Genomic DNA, 20,182 nt, shown 5'->3' with positions numbered 1-20,182 from the left:
ATGGATGTAAAGAGAAGGCTGTATGAGGGTGTTGTGGTACCGACTGCGTTATATGGGGCTGAAACATGGAATATGGGTGTAGCAGAGAGGAAAGGTTTGAATGTAATGGAGATGAGGTGTCTGAGGAGTATGTGTGGAGTGACGCGTATGGATCGAGTGAGAAATGATGTAGTGCAAAGGAGAACTGGAGTTGTTCGGGAGATGGATGATCGAGTTGAGCAGAGGGTGTTGCGATGGTTTGAGCTTATGGAGAGAATGGATAATGAGCGATTGGTGAAAAAGATAAGTAGATCTGGTGTGAGAGGTGTAAGGCTGAGATGAAGACCACGAATAGGGGGATGGACAGTGTGAAGAGAGCGTTGGATGCGAGAGGGATGTCTGTTGAGCAAGGAAGAGTGGCTGTGCATGATAGAAATGATTGGAGAGAAATTGTGAATGAATAAATGATGACACAGCCCTGAGGGGTTATTCTCCCGCATTTGGTCTGATCAGCTGATCAGGTCAGGTGCGGGTAAGGGGATGGGTCCATTATGATGTGGCAGGGGTAAACCAGCTCTGCTGTCGGGCCCTGCTGCGGATGTCACTGATTGCACTGTGCAGTTGACCCTCGTGGGGTGTGGTACGGTGAGGATCTGTCCCTTCTTCCCTTGGGGCTAAGATGCGAATGAATGTGTTTGAGTGGATGAGTAAATTGGGAGTGTGTCGTCCTGTCTCGGCTACCTCCCTTTCCTTGGGGGAAGCAGCCTAGTTATATGTATGTATGTACGTATTCATATATCCCAAAAGGGAGAATCATAGTTATGTACATATTCATATATCCCAAAAGGGAGAAGGTACAGGTAGTTATTACCCTACTGCAGGGAGCGGCAGAGGTAGAACATGATTGTTTAACGTGGTAAACATCTCGAAAACAAACTTGCAAAGTCGACACACACACCCTTTTTCACATTCGTTTCACAATGGAAGTCGGCAGTGAATTTTGCGTGAGTGAAGTTGAAAAGGTTATGTTTGATATAGCATTAGCAAGAGGTTAGTTTATGTGCCCCAAAACATGTGGGTTATCATTACTTGGTTATAAATTTGCCTAGACTTCTGTAAAATAATAATTAAGTCAGTGACGTGGAGTGGTTTGTTATGCTTTCATGTAATACACATTTTTCAAAGAATGAATGGTAGGAGCTTCATGTTTTTTTTGCTATATCTAGCATCGTATTTGTCCACAAGAGATATAATGTTTAAAATATTTTCGTAATAATAACCTATGCTGAATGTAGGATGTGGGATATTTTATTGGTAATATGTGAAAGTTTGGCTTTTTTTCTTTTTTTCTTTTGTTTCCCGCTACATCCTAGCGGATTGGGGTATTTTGATCCGGTTCTGGGAACACTGGTAGTTGTGACGTCATCTGTAAACACCTCTGCAAACGTCACTTCGGTATTTCGAAGGAGCTCAAAGAAATATTTGAGAATTAAAGCATGGCAGAGTCAGATGAGGAGGTTGACTACATGTCAGCAGAGTTCCTTGCTCAATGGTATGTTCGGAAAATAAAGATGGCATTGGTACAGTACCAGTACAGTATGCTGCAATCACCTCAGCGAATTTGAGTATAACCCACTTTGAGGACTTTGTTTATTGTCACTTGTAAATAGTGCTGTGGTAAATTTGAACATGCTCCCAACACCGACGAGGATTAATGAGGAACATAGATAAAATTCCTGTCATAACTGTGGCCATCAAACCAAGCTTGATGTGATGGGCGTTACTACTTTTTTATTACAGTTGAGTTATTGTCACTGAAATAACCTTTAGGTAATATTCAAGGAAACTTAAGATCACTTCTTTACAAAATTATTTTTTTTTCTTTACCTACCTTTGAATTGATTAATTGACTGCAAGGGTGTACAGTAGTGCATTTTTGATAATGAAGAAAGATCCATTAATAAGCAAGGAAAGTACTGGTACAATTATATACAGGATAGGTTAAGTTAGGTTGGAATAAGTTTGATTTATTCCATACCAAATGAGCATGGCCTTTCCATATTTTCTGTTGAGTCTTTCACAGGTTACTTGTTATATATTATTTGTGGATTACCACAGCTACTGGGCATTTTAATAAACTTACCACTGAAAGCTGTAAATTTGGATTTAGAATGCATAAATATTCTGCCAATGTCTGCCAGTAGCTGGCCATATAAAGCTAATGCTCATAACATGCATTTTTTAATTTGAAAGCTGGCTGTCAAATGCAAGTGAGGTGAGGTTGGATTTGGGATGGATTTGTTAAGTTAGGTTTGGTTAAATAATTAAGCTTCCAGTTGCTTTGACATGAGATACACTGACACATCCAGTCAGAGCAATGGGTAGTCTAGTAAACAATGCGGCCAGTTGGACTGTCAGTAAACATTTTTGCGAGAGACCTGGCCGTTTCCCTAACTACCTGAAATAGGTACCGTATATTTTGTCCTTCTCCAATCACTTCTTGCAGTCACAGTTCAACAGTTAACTATCTGTGTTGCAAATGTGCCAAAATTACTTGTCTTGAGGTCATGACTTAGTTATAGGTGGAATCGCAACACTTGTTTCGTAAAGAATTACCGGTACCTAAGTTTGGTTAGGTTAGCATAAAACAGGCTAGGTTAGGGGTAATCATGTAAGAGACAAAACTATCTTATTTTGCAGTTTTCTTCTGTTTTTTTCCATACCTTAGCCCTTCATGGGACTCTTTAAGTGGGATATTTTCAAGTTTCAGTGTTTTATATTTCTTTAAAAGGTGTTGAAAAGCCTATTAAATATTGGTGTTTGTTTACAGACAGAGACCATCTTGTGGTGAATGGAAACGGACGGACACCATCTTAAAACACCAAATTTTAAACGAAATTACTCCTGTTGGGACCTATTTATCCAAACCTAACCAAAATTTTTGTAATTAAGCCAAGCCTTCTTTATCCAAACCTTACCTGATATATTTTATGCTAACCTAACCAGTTTTATGTTAACCTAAGCAAACAACCTAATCTTGCCTGTTCCTTATGTATCCTAATCATATTTTCCATGTTTTGTATGGATCCTTCTTGTACTCGAAAACGCACTTCTGTACATCTTTATAAATTCATTGAATCGATTCAAAGTTTTTTTTTTTTTTTTTTTTTTTTTTTCCCCATAGTCTTATGTCTCCTTAAGGATTACCAGGTTAGGATAAATTATGTTGGCTTGTTATGAAAATTTAGTTTAGGGTTGGATAAATCAACACTCATAAGAGTAATTTCATTGAAAATGGTGTTCAAAGATGGTATCCGTTTGTCTTCGGTGCACCACAAGATGGGGTCCATCTGTGTTTGGCACCATTGATTGCAAAGAAAGACTGTCTTGTAAATGCATTTCACCACTTTTTAAGTAAATCAGAAACATTGAAACTTGGAAACAAACTCTTGAAATACTCAAAGAATCCTATAAATGCCTTTGGTAAAGAAAACACTGAAGAAAACTGCAAAATAAGGTCATCTTATGACTCCTTGAAGATTACCAAGCTTTAGATGTACTGTACTATTATGAGGAACTTTTCTGTGGAATTAATTCAGAGTATCTGTTGATTGTTTCCTGTAATGTACAGCACGTCTGTTAGTTATATGTAGAAAGAAAGAGAGGTGTGAAAAGATTAGTAAGAGAGAGTAAGAAGAGAGTGGATGAGGAATTTGGAAGGAATTTGAGTGTAAAGTGGAGGGAAAGTAAGAAAATGTTCTGGAAAGAGGTGAAAAGAGTAAGACAGGGTGGAAGTGAAGTTAGCAGGGGAGTGAAAGATAAAAATGGTAGATTACTAGTGGAGAAGGGAGAAAAAGTGAGGAGATGGAGAGAACACTTTAAGGAATTATTGAACATACAGGATGGAAGTAATGCGAGTATAAGTGGCTGGGGAATGGCTGGGAGAAGGAGGGAGGCGAGAAGACAGGAAGAAATCAGTAGGACAGAAGTTGTGGAAGCAATGAAGAAAGTTAAATTGGGGAAAGCTCCAGGAATTGATGGAGTGTGTGGTGAAATGCTGAAGCATGGGGGAGAGATAGTAGTAGAATGGATGTGGAAGATGTGCAGATTGGCCTGGGAGGAAGGTAGAGTCCCGGAGGATTGGAAGTCAGGTACAGTATAATTATTCCCTTGTACAAAGGAAAAGGGGAAAAAGAAGTGTGTGGTAATCATAGGGTCATTTGTCTTCTTAGTATAATAGGAAATGTTAATCATAGGGTCATTTGTCTTCTTAGTATAATAGGAAATGTGTATGGTAGGATACTTATTGACAGAGTTAGAGAAAGAACAGAGAAATTAGTTGGAGAAGAACAGGGAAGCTTTAGGAAGGGAAGAGGTTGTGTAGATCCGATATTCATTCTTAGATCTTTTGTGGAAAAGTTTCTAGAGAAGGGAAAGAAGTTGTATGCGGCTTTCATGGATTTGGAGAAAGCATATGACAGGGTGGATAGACAAGGATTGTGGAAAGTGTTAAGAATATGTGGAGTAGATGGGAAGTTGTTGAATGCTGTGAAGAGTATGTACGATGGTGCGAAGGCTGCAGTGCGTGTGGATGGTGAACTAAGTGAATTTTTCTCTTTGAAAGTTGGGTTGAAACAGGGATGTGTCATGTCTCCATGGTTGTTCAATCTGTACATGGATGGGGTAATAAAAGAGGTACAAGGTAGGGTAGTGGATGTTGGAGTGGCCTTGGTGAGAGAGGATAGTGTTTGGAAACCCCCTGTGCTGTTGTTTGCAGATGATACTGTGTTGTTGAGTGAAGACGAATGGGAGCTGCAAGGCTTGGTGGATGAGTTTGGGAGAGTGTGTAAGAAACGGAATCTAAAGGTGAATGTAGGAAAGAGTAAAGTGATGGTCTTTGAGAGAGGTGAAGTCAGTGAATGTACAGCGAGGTTGGATGGTGAGGAATTGGAAAATGTGAGTACGTTTAAGTACTTGGGTAGTGTGATGAGTAAGGATGGAGGTTTGGAGGGTGAAGTGCTTGAAAGGGTACAGCAGGGAAGAAAGGTTGCTGGTTCTTTGAAAGCAGTGATAAGAAACAGGGAAGTGAGCATGGAAGTGGAAAAGTTACTACACGACAGTATTGTGATACCAACTCTAACGTATGGAAGTGAAGCTTGGACGTTGTTGGAAGGACACAAGTCAAGAGTGAGAGCAGTGGAAATGAGTTATTTAAGAGGAGCCTGTGGAGTCACGTGGAGAGACAGGCTGACGAATGAGGATATAAAGGAGCGTTGTGGTGTGGATGTGGATGTGATAGGAAGCGTTATGAGGAACACACTGAGGTGGTTTGGCCGTGTGAAGAGGATGGAGGGTGAAAGACTGACGAAGAGAGTGTATGTGAGTGAGGTGGAGGGGGGAAGAGGGAGGGGGAGACCGAGGATGAGATGGAGGGATGGGGTGGAGAGGTATATGAGAGAGGGAGGTGTGAGTTGGGAGCAGGGCAGTGAAATGGCGGGGGACAGGGCGACTTGGAGGCGATTTGTTTGTGGCCACCCCAAACAGGATTGAGGCGTCTGGCAATAGATAGATTATTATTATTATTATTATTATTATTATTATTATTATTATTACAGTATTATTACTTTTTTTTTTTTTTCCAGAAAAAATATAGGGGTATCACCAGAACCAGCTTTCTATTAGGTTCATGGAAATTCCAAACTACTGCATTGGTTAAATCTGTATTGTGTGCACCTTTATATGGCCTAAAATTACCATATCTCCATCATGAATAAGGAGTTCAGTAATTGATTAACATTCAGAATATAATGCTATTTACAGTGAAGTATCATGGAAAAGCTGTAGAGTGGTAGCATTGTCATATCTTGCTACTGAGCTACCCGGTACATGGAGTCAGCTGTAAAAGAACAGAAATTTCCACCAAGTATTGGTGAGCTAACTGTAAGATATCTGCTGACAGATGTTTCATCATACAGTAGGACAATAATATTCATTAATGAAATTGTAATTGCAGAAAAAAATGTGACCTGTAACGCAGTAAGTAAATGTTCACATCTCAGATACACATCCATGGACTACAACATAATACAGTACTTATACTGTACTGTACTGTAATCCATGAGAGACATTTAACTCTTCAATAATTTCAACATTCCTGTATTTTTCTCACTTAGGAAAGGCTGCATGTAAGTTTTTATTTTCAAGTTTTGTGGATAAAACAGTTCTTTTAATTTTTATTAATGTAATTCATTGGGTTTTGACCATCGTTTCTTGTAGAAGTGCTTGGTTTCCTTGCATTTCCTCCCCCCTCCACCTCCTCATTGACAGTAGGGACACATGGTATTGGGTAAATGCGGGGAAAAGAAGCACTTCCTAGAAAATGATGGTTAGAATAAAATGAATTTCATGAAAAAAAGGAAAATTTCTTTATCCAAACCTAACCATATCTGTCATAAATGGGAATTCGCCCCCCCCTCCCCCCCGGACCCCTTGAAGCTTTAATCTTACCTCGTGTAACCAAGCCAGACCAAAGGTAGAGAAAATGAGACAAATAAACCAGCAGCATTAATCTAACCTCATCAGATCAAATCAGACTGAACCTAATCCAACCTCATGAAGCCTAACTAATGCCTCTCCATTATTACCAATTTTCAGAGGAACTGGTATATGATATTTTCTTTTTTTTTAATTGATGTATCAATATTATTTTTCAGTGTTGGTAAAGATGATGTCAGACCTGGACTTATGTTTTCCCACTCATCGAAGCGGAAAGCGGAGTTAGAAAAGAAGAAAACCTTAAAGGATAGTGAACAGAAATCAAGACATAAACCTATTAAGGAAGTACAGAAAGAGCGTCTAGAAGAAGGACTCAGTACTGCCATCAGTTCTAGTAATAAAGGCTTCTCAATGCTTCAGAAGATGGGTTACAAGCCTGGAATGAGTCTTGGGAAAGACAGTAAGTTTTTAACATTATCATTTACTGTTTGCCAGGTGCTGAAGAGGGACACCTTCATATTTTGGGACTGATACAACCAAGTAACTTCATTGTGTGGTTATATAAATGCCCCCTCAACTCCCTCCCAACCCCCTGTTATTCCTGGGTTCATAGTCTGATGAGCTGGGGGCCACTGTAATATCAGTATTGTTTCTGTGTACTTTCCTTGTTAATTAGTATACTCTAATTATTAGTACAGGTACAGTATTCATCATATAATTTGCTTTTCATTCACTTATAATATCAGTATTGTTTCTTTGTATTTTCCCTGTTAACCAGTGTACTATTATTAGTTTGTTATCATAAAATTCTCTTATCATTCAGTTATTATATCAATATTGTTTCTGTATTTTCCTTATTAACTAGTATATTACTGGTATCATGTAATATGATTATTTTTCACTTACCCGGTATAATGTCAAATTAATTTCTAAGTATTTTCCCTGTTAACCAGTACAGTATACTATTAGACTGGTTTACACAAAATTTGAGGCAAGCATGAAATTAGGTGTTCTAACCTAATTTGGGGGTGCTGATTTCAGATTCGAAATCTGTTTTCGCCCATCACCTCTAGTTTTTGAGATATACATGTATACATGTACAGTACTTGCATGTATACATATAGGCCTAGACCCAAAATATTCGCCAAAAATCCATTTACCGTCCTATTTTCTTGTAACTTGGTTTAAAATGTGCGCCACAACAAGGCCAAACATGTCAAGCACTACACGCAGAAGGACTGGGGGTCTATGAGCTCTTTCTTGCCTGGAAACACAGTGTCCAAGAAAATCCTCTGGTGGACATGAGCAAGATGCTTCTTCCCCTCTTTGTATCAAGCTTGGCCTTATAAAGAATTTCGTTAAGACCATGGGCAAGGGTGGCGCTGCCTTCCAACACGTGTGCACTCTGTTCCCAACTCTCAGTTCTGCTAAGCTTAAGGAGGGCATCTTCGTCGGACCTCAGATCCGGGAGGTGCTGAAGGATGAGGTATTCGAGGAGAAGTTCACCTTGAAGGAACTGAGAGCATGAGAAGCATTTAAGTCAGTCTGCCATGGCTTACTTGGTGACACATGGGCACTAGATTACCAAGAGCGTGTCAAGAAGTTGTTGCAGGCTTATCAGGATATGGGGTGTTGAATGTCTCTCAAGATTCACTTTCTCCACTCCCACCTCAACTTCTTTCCTAAGAACCTCGGAGCAGTAAGTGACGAACATGGGGAAAGGTTCCACCAAGATATTACTAAGATGGAGAGCAACTACCAAGGCAAGTGGAACCCAAGCATGATGGGGGACTTCTGCTGGATGCTTGTGTGTGACATCCCGGAGGGAATGTACACCAGATCATCCAAAAAAACTCACTTCTGACTGTTTGTAGTACTATGATGTGTATATATGCTTATATCCTAGTAATATTTAGTTCCGTCAGTGTTCCGTGTCTGTTTAGTTTCATTCTGGAATGTGCGATTTTAATATATGAAAGAAACTCATTATATTTTAAGTATATGCATTATAATAAAAAACAGGATATGTGAAAGCAAAAAAACTAGAGGTGATAGAGCAAAAGTATTTAGAAATCTGAATTAAGCATATCAAAATTAGTCAAAAACACCTATTCACATGCTTGCCTCAGTTTTTTTTTTTTTTTTTTTTTTAACCAGTGTTATTAGTATAATGTATAATCATATAATTCTCATATCATTCACTAATAATATTCGCTAATAATATCATTACTGTTTCTATGTATTTTCCTTGTTAACAAGTATAGTTGGTGGGGGCACCCACCATCCACTCGCTCGATGTAGTGCTGCTCAGGTGCCTGCCCTTTCCTCTCATCCTTCTTTCCATCCTTCCTCTTCTGTCTGTCACTCCTTCATTCTTTCCTCTTCCTTCTATCTGCAGGTGAATCTACACTGAGTGACAAGCCAAATGGTTTCCTTTACACCAGGAAGCCATTTACTACACTGGATGGTAACCATATAACCAAATTATGGCGCCTGGTGGTTTAGTGGGCAATGAAGGCATTCCAGTCGGATTAAAACCTATGCAGGTTTATATCCGAGGGGTAGTTTATTGCTCACTTAATGCCACTTAGGAACAAGTGAGTCCGGTCACTCGCATCTTCAATGTCAGGACCAACTTGCCGAGCTCCGGGCTCCTACACTTCTCATAGGGCAACACTGGATTAGGTGATGAATGAATGATGAACTGGTATACTCATTATTGGTATAATGTATTGTCACATAGTTTTCTTATCATTCACTTATAATATCACTGTTGTTTTACTCTTGTATTATTCTGTATCAGTATTTAAAAAAAAAAAAAAAAAAAAAAAAAAAAAAAAAAGAGAGAGAGAGAGAGAGAGAGAGAGAAAAAAATATCGGGGGATATTTGCTTCACCCAGAAGAGGAGAGAAATGCATTAGTAAGCAAGTGGATGTTTAACACTGAGGCATCTGTGAGTCAGGCTGAGGCCAGCAGAGCTCTTTCAAAATCTGCTGGAGAGAGAGTTCCATCTGTAAACAGTGTACAGTAGGGGTGACATTGGGCAACACACGTAAGGAAACTCTCTACCTGTGCCCTGAAAGGTTGTATGAGAGTTGCAGATCAACTACACTTAGCTCCCTATAAAGCATCCAGTAGTAATACAGAGACTTTAAGATCAACCTGAAGAGACTTTAAGATCAACAGCGACAATTATTTGTCATGTTTTGCATTCCTACTGTGTCTTTGCTCACTTAATAAGGTATTTTAAATCTTACTTGTTTTGCACCATTCCTGTTCTGCAAGGAGTACATGATTAATTTGCCAAAATGAGCATTTGCTGATTTTATGATTGTGAGTGTTAACTTATGTCAGTGAGTGATATTCTGTTTATATACAGTATTTGATAATTCAGAGCTCTGCCTGTAGAGTTTTCTTTCTGTTTATGATTACATATGCTGTACTACAAATTTTCAGCTTAGTTTTGCTATTAATAGTTTTGATAACTTATATTCAGATGGCCAAAATTGCACCCCACCTTACTAAAATCATTATCCTATCCCAGCTACCTGTGTTGTTCATTGGCTGAGTCATGTTATCATCATCATCATAACCCCATTATCCAGTAGTACATGGGGTAAAGGGATCCAGAAATTGGAACAGGAAATGCATGTGCATCCTCATGCCATCAGTCTCTGTCATCATCATTTTTTTTCTTGAACTTCCATACTTTGCTATTCACACATTCCAAAATATCAACTTTTTCAGTGCAACTGGTACCGTAAATAAGGGGAAACTAACAAATAAAAAATGTTTTACATAGCAATAGAGCTGTAGTACATTATCTCTCTGTAAGTAACTGTGAATTTTTCAACAAGAGTAACTGATACTCTCAGTCCTCCATCGGTGCAACAGGTCACCTCTGGAATAATCTTCATATTCTGTTTTTCCCTCTACCCATGACCATTATTTTTAAATGCAAAGTGTTCAGTCATCTCAAAGTGAACCGATCTTGAACTTGGTTCCCCTGTTTAGTTTTTCCTAGAAACAATAGCTTGCAGGCCTTCGGCCTTTAGTTCATTCTTCCTTGCATTTGAAAAAGTGACTAATAATGAGGACTAACTGTTTGCAGTCTGACATATTTCATGCTGCTTTCAGGTCAGGGTAGATTAGAACCTGTCAAAGTTGAGGTGAAGTCTGACCGCATTGGCCTGGGCTGGCAGGAAATGATTGCAGAACATCGACGGAAACGAGAAGAGAGAAGGCAGAAGAAAAAAAACAAGCATAGCAAGGAAGTTGACCCAGAGAAATATAGGTATGGGTATATATATACCATTATTGTATTGGATTCATTTGGAGTTTTTTTTTTGTATTTGTATTTTCTTAAAAGTGTATATTTTTATACCATTACAGTAGAGTAAATTATTAATAATGATATTACTCTACTGTAAATGTAATATATGCAGCCAACACCGACCAAGGGAAGTACTACAGTATAGTGCCATGTGAGTGATGAATGGCTACAGTTGTGACAACTTGTTGCATGATAATCACTCTTAGGCAGTAAACTCAGCCACAAATACACAGAATCAAGGTCCAGGCTATAACTTTCGTGCTCTTAATTTAGATTTAACATTTCTTCCTGCCTGTCGCCAGTATCCCTGGGAACAGGGGAGTAAGCTAACCACGTATTCTCTGCATGTCATGGTGATGATAAAGAAGAGGGTTGGTCACCTAATGACCTTCCATGCTGCTTCAGCTCTGGCAGCCTCCCTATTCAGTCCCTTATCCCAGAAGTCACATTTTATGACCTCGTCCCAGGTCTTTTTTTTGGTCTGCCTGTTGCAACCCTGTCCTTGATGTTCATACCTCTCACCTTCCACATGCAACTGTTATCTTCCACCCTCTCAACTTGCCCAATCTCTCTCAGTCTACCCCTCCTCATCACAACTCCAATACATTCCAGTCCCATCCTTCCTTTCAGCTCTTCAGTCGCAGTCCTATACAGCATCAATAACATTAGTTAACCAAATGTGTTGTTGTTGTTGAGTAGTCCCAATCTGTCTGGCTGAGCAGACATGTCTACTGCAAGCAAGCAACTGTCCCTGCAGGACCATCCTCTGCAGTGAACTGATGTTCCCTTACGGTAGTCAGCGGTGAGGCGTGGAGAAGTGCATGTATGTTTGGTTCTAGATGGATGCTGTATTTGCATCTCTCCTCCCAATTAAGAGGGCAGCATAGTAGGCTCCACATCACCCCATTATTTGGTTATGTGGTTACCACCCAGTGCTTTAAATGTCTTCTGGATTACACAGGAGACCATACTGCTTGTCAGTCAGTGCATAACCACATGAAATGGAGAAAAAAGATTAATGAAAAGCAGCAGGAAGGGTGGGAGAAACAGAGAGGAGGGCAGATACAGAAAAAGAATGATAGAGGTGAAGGAAGTATGCAGGACTACATCAGGTGACTGGATGATTGGGACCACCACTTACAGGGTGACCCAAAATGAATGCAACCCATAAGTGTTTGTCATTTATACAGCTGATAAGAGATTTGCTGTATTTTTGCATTGTTAAGCTGAGTTGATGAAAAACAGTCCTGACCATTTGGGTTCTGCATATCAAATGGTCTGTTTTTTATGGCCTTTCCAAAATGTGTTGCAAATGACCACCTTGACATCGCATGCACTCCAGAATGCAAAATTGACAATTACACGGACACACTCCTCTCTTGGGATAGCTCAGATGTTGGCTGTAATTTCTATTTTCAGGTCTTTGATTTTCTGGGGGTGGTTTTCATACACACGATCTATCAGATAGGCTAATCTTAGATAGAAATCTGGGGGATTCAGGCCGGGTGAGTGTGGGGCCCACTCAGGGCCACACTTCCTACTGATTAGTCAATTCCCAAATCATTGCCACAGCCACATAAACGTTTGGTTTGAAGTGTGTGGGATGACCCCATCCTGCTGGAACCATTGCTTCCCACGAGTGATGCCCCTACGTCTTCCTGTAGTCGCGGCGCACGACTCTGAGGTTTTCATTATCATACCCTGGCAACCAACCATTCAAAAGTGCGTCCGATTTCGTATCATATTGTACACGAATCATATTATTATGCACGAACATATTACAGTACACACAAATTCAGAAGTGCGTCCGATTTCATATCATATTGTACACGAATCATATTATTATGCACGAATATATTATACACGAATATTATTATACACGAACATATTATACACGAATCACATGCGTATCATATTATACACGAAATCAGACGCACTTTTGAATGGTAGGTTGCCAGGGCTCGGTAATAACAACCTCAGAGTCACGCTCCGTGACTATAGTGTTATGGGTTGTGTTCATTTTGGGTCACCGTGTACCGAACCAGATGTGTAATACAGTATTGCTGTATAGAAAATATTGTACTTGTTATTGGCAAGTGATGTGATAATTCTGTTAACAGGCCAACTCTTGCTGTAACTCGACACTTCTGTCTTGAAAGATACATGTGAATTTTCAAAGTATTTTTACAATGGTGCTGTACACATGCTGTACACATGAAAGAGTCTGATAGTGGGAGGAGACATGAAAAGCCAAGAACTTGGTTGAATGTGATGCTGGTATATACAGTAAATGTGTGTTTGGGAAAGTGAGTTGTGGAATTTAAGGAAGTAGACAATTGATGAAAAAAACTGATGAATAAAATATAGTATATATAGAACTAACTTGACAGGGGTTGTATCCCACTTTTACCTAGCACTGGATGGAATGGTCTTTTTTCCTCAGCCACTGTGAGAGCATCGTGTGAATTATAGTTTTGTGTGGGAGTGCATGTCTGTGGTGTGAAACAAAGAATTATGAAGGCTGGAATAATGAGTGGATAAATGTTTGGCTGATTGCACAGGATACTCTGGTGATGCAGATGGCTTGTTTTTACCTGACATAATTGGGTCACTCCTACGACTTCATTACTAACTTATGGTTGCTTGAAACTTTATAATGAGTTATGGGGAAGGAATGAGTCTCCTTGGTTACTGGCCAGATCAACCCTCCAGTCTGACTACACTTGGCCATAAACTGAACAGAATGTGGTTAGGGATCTTTGCCAGGTCCGAACAAAAATGCTGTACTGTACAGTAGTTCACTTTTGCTTGTGGTTTCTTCTCCTCATATCTTTTTCCAACTGACCCAGTTTTTAGTGGCAAATAGGGTTTAGAAGATAATGATATGAATGCATAACTACAGTAATGTAACAAAAAATTAATTTACTGTACCTTCTTTTAACAGAGCAAGAATGCGTGATCAGAGACAGGCAAAATATCTCCAACAAGACTTGATGAAGAGCCAACGAGTTTGTTACGAGTTGGATTCAAAAGAGGTAAGATCTTTTTATAGTTTTGAGAATATATGGAGGTTAAGAGAGCTGTGCTTGAAAGTGTTTAATTGCTGATCATATAGGAGTAAAACCTAGCCAGTGAGTGACAGTGAACATTCTAGGTAGCAAGCCGTAGAAATGACCTTTCTCAGAGCTGGTGCAAGTATAAGGAGGATGAATGGAAGTAAGCAATAGTAATATTTATGGATCCTGTGGAATGGAAGAAACTAATAAGACTGAGATGATTTTGTTGTTGTTCATACTGATGAATGGATCATCAGGTTGGTGATGCTATTATATGAAGGGGTAACTGTGACTGTGAGAGCACGTCAAGAAATTCTTGGTAATGTTTAGGTGCATCAGGCTTACCTGCTGAGTCTAGTGCCATATATCCTAGCACTAAAGGCACTCTGAAGAGAAATTAAAAGTGGGATACTACCTGCTGAGTCTAGTGCCATATATCCTAGCACTAAAGGCACTCTGAAGAGAAATTAAAAGTGGGATACTTTGGGAGTTTTTATATGTTGATGATTTAATTATGGATGCTACTGATAGAAATGTTTAGTGATGTAACAGTGAGAAAAATTATGTATTGAAAAAATTTCATATGATTACTCTTTCTCCACAGAAGCATACTGAACCTGTAGAATCATGGTTCTGGCCAAGCTATACCTTAAAGTCAGAAGAGGAGGAAGATGAAGAAGATGAAGAGGAAGTGGAATTTGAGGTAAGAAGATTCAATATTATTAACTGTGTTTTAGAATATCACTCCTTCAGTCTGATGACATATTTTCGTATTTTGTTGTAGCTACTCCAAATAGTTTTATTAATCTTGCAAAGAATCTCTAATATTAAAGGGTTTAATTAAAGTTATATCTTACCCTCTAGTTTGAAAAGTTTCTCTAGCTAGTTAAAATGGTTTGGTGATAGCCAATAAATAGCCTAAATAAATAACATGAAAATAATAAAGCTAAAAATATAAGTGAACTAGAAAGCATTCAGAGAGCGCATACCTCCACCAATGTCATTGCCATTAACAAGGATCCAGATCCGCCCCAAAATTTAATAAATACTTTCAGTGTAGGATTGGATGATGGATGGATGGACTTTCTTGGTCCATGGCCCACCTTTCCACAAAATTTCATTGAAATTCAATGAAAACTTTGGAGATATTGTGCGGGATACACTGGATCTGCATCTGTATCTGCTCCCAAATTTAATAATTTCTTCCTTGTCCCATGGCCGACAAAGTTTCATTAAAGTCAGTTCATAATTTTTTGAGTAATCCTGCTAACAGACAGACAAACAAACTGACAAACAAACAAACCAATGCGAGGTAAAACATAACGTCCTTGGCGTAGATAATGAAATGAGTCAGTGATACATGTTAGTGAATATGGAAGCAGAGGAACATTTCAGTGTTCATGTGGATGTGACTGAAAATGCTAGGAACAATAGTCTACGCTGGTGTGGCCATGTGAAGAGAATGGAGAATGGGAGGCTGACTTGAAGAGTATGTGATTGAACCTAACTTCTTGGGTGTGGTGAGATGAATCCAATTCCATTATTGAAGTTTAGTGGTGATGCCTGGAGAGACTTAATCAACCTTCCTTAAAGATACCCATGACAGCCTACCAGGATCAAAAATAATTTTTATTGGTAAAAAACAAGACATGTGAAAAATACTGCTTGTCATATCTCAAACTTTTCACTTTTCAGAAATGCAAACCATTTGTGAATGATGCCTGCAGTTATTGCAGTGCTTTAGTATTCTGTACTTGGTTATAAGACATATTTTTGAATGTGTTTAATATTATTTTTGTGGTAAGTGAGGGCGCTCACCATCCACTCACTCGCTGTAGTGCTGCTGTCGGGTGTCTGCCCTTTCCTCTCCTCCATCCTTCTTTCCTTCCATCCTTTTCTGTCTTCCTTTACTTCATTCTTTCCTTGTCCTTCTGCCTATGGGTAACTTTACACTTCCTCTTCTGTCTTTCTTTCCTTCATTCTTTCCTCTTCCTTCTGCCTGTGAGTGACTCTACACTGAGAGACAAGCCAAATGGTTTCCTGTACACCAGGAAACCATTTACTACACTGGGTGGTAACCATCATCATCATCATCCAGACCTCCTTTCCCACCCAAGGGCAGGGTGAGGAGTAGCAATGTCCAGACAGCCCAAAATTGCCCAATCCAATGGGCCACGCTTCCATTCACTCATCATTCAAGCCCGCGGAATCCTGGCTCTATCGGATACGCCAAAAACATTCACCACGTTCTGTAGCTTCACATATCGTATCTGATAGAGTCAATCCAGACGCTGCCATGTTAAAAAGGGGTGCCAAAAATCCCTGATCATGTATATCTCCTCACAAAATTCATCCAGCCAGCTCAATCTCCTGTCAGTTCCCTAGCCTCACCGACTTCCAAACCTCTCTTCCTCACACATTCATCTTCCATATCTCTCAACCTTCTCCTTGGCCTACCTCGCCTCCTCCCTCCTTCGAATTCGCTCAGATATACCTTCTTCACCACTCTATTGTTATCCATTCTCTCCACATGACCATACCATCTCAGTACACTCTCCTCAATTCTGGTGTCCACCGACTTCCTCACTCTGCATCTTTCACGAATCATATTATTTCGTATCCTATCCACCCTCTGTACTCCATATACATTCCTCAGCAGTCCCATCTCCACTGCTCTTACTCTTGACTTTTCATTTTCATGCCACATCATAGTCTCACATATGTTAAAGTTGGCACTGCACTCCATCATGTAAGCCTCATGCAGCTGCAACACTCAAGCCTTTGTTTCTTATCAAGGCCTTCATTGCACCAGCTACTTTTCTTCCTTGTGTCACTCTACTTTCAACTTCTTTTGCACATTTTCCTCTCTTTTCTATCACTGTACCCGGGTATTTGAACTCTCACACCAATTCCAGTCTCTCTCCATTCACTGTTACATTGCACTGGGAGTCACCTTCTCTCTCAATAATCATCACTTTACTCTTTTCTACATTTACTCTCAAGGCCATATAACCAAATTATGGCACCTGGTGGTTTAGTGAGTAATTATTGTGCTCCAATCGGATTGAGCCGGTGAGGGGTGGTTGGGGTTGATTGCTCATATAATGCCACTCAGGGATGAGTGAGGCTGGTCACTCTTATCTTAAATGTCGGGACCAACTGCTTAGCCCCGGACTCCTATGCTCCTCATGGGGCAGTGTAGGATTGGATGATGGATGGATGGATGGATTTAATATTATTTGATATTGTTACAGATTGAGGAGCAGCTGAATATCTTAACTGCATACCTGCGTTCAACTTATTGTTACTGCATATGGTGTGGCACAGTGTTTGATGATGAGAGGGACCTCAAACAAAACTGTCCAGGCCCGACCAGGATTGATCATGATGATTAATCATCATGTGCTGTGTAGGTATTACAGTATGTTACAGGTGTTTATTTTGTTAGTTTATCATTGCTCATATACACATTATATCAGTGTATTGATCAGACATATATCAGTCTTCATTCATCCATTGAAATTCAGTGACTTATGCAATGTGTACCCATTGTCAGTATACTGTATATTTGTACGGTGGGCAGAGCAGGAAATGAGCATTCTGGCATTATCAGGCCCCACTCCACACCACGAACCCACACATGGGATGCTATACAGTACTCACTCATTAATTTAAGTTTGTGAAGCCTGTAGTGTATTTAACAACAAATATATTTGTTTTTTAATTACCTTGAATCATTGCTTATTATCCTTAGGGAGGAATACTGTAGTACAGTAGTCATACATACTGTGTCTTTCTTAAGGAGTAAATCAAAAGGACAAGATGTGAAAGCTGAAAACTTCTCCTCCAGGGTTTGGCCTAGGGGTGTGTTGACTGACCCTGCACTTGACAGTTGTGGTACAAGAAGCCTCATACCTCTTTATGATGCAAAAGGGTTGGAGGATGAAATTTCGATTGGGCCCTATTTTTCCTTTAATTAGTTCCCCTGATGGAATCATAGAGCTGTGCTTTGGGTTTCCCTGCCACATGTGAATGTGAGGCATTGGTTTTAGGTAATGGGTATGTTTCCTTGTAATCTTTTACTGTACTCTCAATCACAAAAGTATCCCTCAGCAGGTAACTGATGGTTTCACAATGAGCGTTGATGTTATATACGTTTTTTTCTCCTGTGGTAAATAATTCTGAATAGAAACTGAATTTCATGTATTATATAGAAATCCTTATGTATGAGTAATATTGTACTGTACACTCAGTCAAAAAAGCATCCCTCAGCAGGTAACTGATGGTTTCACAGTGAGCATTGTTTATATATGTTATTTTTCCTAAGGTAAATAATGTCTTTCATACTGTATGTTCTGTAGAAATCCTTCTTTATGCTCAGCCAATAAAATGGCAGGCATACATAGACATAAGAAGTTACTGAAGAATATTTTGAAATGTTTCATCAAATTCATCATCATCATCATCCAATTCTACATTGCCCCATGAGGAGCATAGGAGCCCAGGGCTAGGCAGTTGGTCCCAACATTTAAGATGAGCGTGACCAGCCTCACTTATCCCTGAGTGGCATTACATGAGCAATCAACCCCAACCACCCCTTGGATATAAACCTTCACCGGCTCAATCCGATTGGAGTGCAATAATTACCCACTAAACCACCAGGCGCCAAACTTTGGTTATATGGTTACCACCCAGCGTAGTAAATGGTTTCCTGGTGTTCAGGAAACCATTCACTTATATTTTTATGTGTATATGTACAGTATATGTGTTATTATTAAGAAAGGCTGAAAAGACCTCTTAACTTAAAATAAAGGGTTGAATAAACAAGGATGAGGGTATGTAGCGTGTTTGCCATAATGGGGAAGGAAGTTCAAAATAACTCGGTGCCCAGCATTGTGGTGATAGAGAAGTGATACATCTATGGAAAGAGAATCTGAAGAGAATCAGCAAAGTCAACAGTAATGCAGGGTTAAGGAAATCAAGGAACTTGTTCAGTGCAGTTAATTTTTCAACAAAAGTAGTTTGATACCCTAGAGAAAGATCACTAGAAAAAAGGAAGCCTAAGCTATTGAGATGTGATAGGGTTCAGTTCTCTGTTGCTTAAGAAAGGACAGAGTTGTGTAATAAGATCATGGCATGTAGGAGGATGGAGATAAATTTTTCAGGCAGTTAAGGTCAGTTTGGAGGGGTCTGTAATAATTTGTTAGTTACGGATGTCTATTTGTCTGTCTATAGTCAGATGCCATAATCCTGTAAAGGGTGGCCATGTGTCATTGAGTTGTTTTATTGGGAGGGGCACAAACCCTCCACCAGGACATTGCTGACACGTAGGGAACATGTATGGGTTGGTTTTATGGCACCCTCATAGCTTTATTTTTATAACTCTTGGTTTGATGGAGAGATGCTCAAAGAAACTGATAGAAGCTAAAAGATAGAATATGGGCCACATGTAATTGCAGAGTGGATAGAAGAAGCATTGATTGCAGTGTTACTTGAGTGTATAGTGTTTGTGCAGATTGTTAGGAATCTTCCGTCCGTACAATAATACTTTTGTTAGTTAACTGTTGCTTACTTCAGATAATTTTATTCAGTTTCGGAAAGAGACTCGAATCGGTGGGGGAGCTTAAGTATGTGGGTGCAGTGACAGACAAGAGAGATGAGTGTGGAAAGGAAGTAGAAGGTAAAATAGCATAGGAAAGGAAAATGCATGGTGCTGTGAAAGCCGTAATACAAAAGTTGTCTGAGTGTGGCAGCAATGAAATGCTTGCATGAAGGAATATTATCTGATTATAATTGTAGCTTGTTTTCTGTAATATAAACAGTATCACCTGCTCTTTGGCATACACCACCACGACCTCACTGTAACTCGCCACCCACCCTCATACTGTTTGTCCTACAGCTGTAGCAGTAGCATAGACTATTACAATGAGTAATTATTGCAGTTTCATGAGTTATATCTGTTACTCTGTTAGTAACCATTTGTCATACAACATGCCATCATAGACATAACTGCATCACTGCCAACCCCTACATAGACGACCTGATAAAATGTTTGACCCAACCCGCTATAGCTAGTCTTGAAACTACACCATCTCAACGTTACCTTCACTGACCATTATTCAGCAATCGCATATGTAATATATACTCATATTAATCTCTCGTGTGCAGTATTCCCAAGTGTAGCCGTACCATTATGTAATCCACTCACTAGATGTTGTGCTGCTTTTGGCTGACTGCCCTTTCATGTCTTCCTTCTGTCTACGGGTGACTACATGGTTTCCTGTACACCAGGAACCCATTTGCTGCGCTGGGTGGTAAC

The 20,182-nt window shown here is 39.6% G+C and overlaps 1 protein-coding gene across 2 annotated transcripts; it reads left to right on the top strand.

Annotated features, from left to right (window-relative positions):
- Positions 1-1,415: 1,415 nt before the first annotated feature.
- On the top strand, positions 1,416-17,991 carry LOC145416410 (G patch domain-containing protein 11). 2 transcript variants are annotated; one of them, XM_080285358.1, is made up of 7 exons: positions 1,416-1,531; positions 6,693-6,934; positions 10,612-10,768; positions 13,752-13,842; positions 14,468-14,566; positions 17,118-17,276; positions 17,666-17,991. In XM_080285358.1, the coding sequence occupies exons 1-6, from the start codon at positions 1,476-1,478 to the stop codon at positions 17,256-17,258; spliced, it is 786 nt and encodes a 261-aa protein (XP_080141484.1). In that variant the 5' UTR covers positions 1,416-1,475; the 3' UTR covers positions 17,259-17,276; positions 17,666-17,991. The 2 variants fall into 2 exon arrangements, with proteins under 2 accessions (XP_080141484.1, XP_080141483.1); XM_080285357.1 differs by having other exon boundaries at positions 17,118-17,991.
- Positions 17,992-20,182: the final 2,191 nt, after the last annotated feature.

This window comes from Coenobita brevimanus, chromosome 106 (genome assembly GCF_032717465.1).
Source record: "Coenobita brevimanus isolate Jiangsu-jjx chromosome 106, ASM3271746v2, whole genome shotgun sequence".
Lineage (NCBI taxonomy): Eukaryota > Metazoa > Arthropoda > Malacostraca > Decapoda > Coenobitidae > Coenobita > Coenobita brevimanus.
The sequence above is the reverse complement of the archived record's forward strand: the minus strand, read 5'-3'. Positions and strand labels throughout refer to the sequence as shown.

Excerpts from the sequence above, each read along its gene's own strand:
- LOC145416410 (XM_080285358.1), top strand. The coding sequence starts at position 1,476 with ATGGCAGAGTCAGATGAGGAGGTTGACTACATGTCAGCAGAGTTCCTT. Across the intron at positions 1,532-6,692 it reads GCAGAGTTCCTTGCTCAATG|TGTTGGTAAAGATGATGTCA; the intron begins GTATGTTCGGAA and ends ATTATTTTTCAG. Across the intron at positions 13,843-14,467 it reads ACGAGTTGGATTCAAAAGAG|AAGCATACTGAACCTGTAGA; the intron begins GTAAGATCTTTT and ends CTTTCTCCACAG.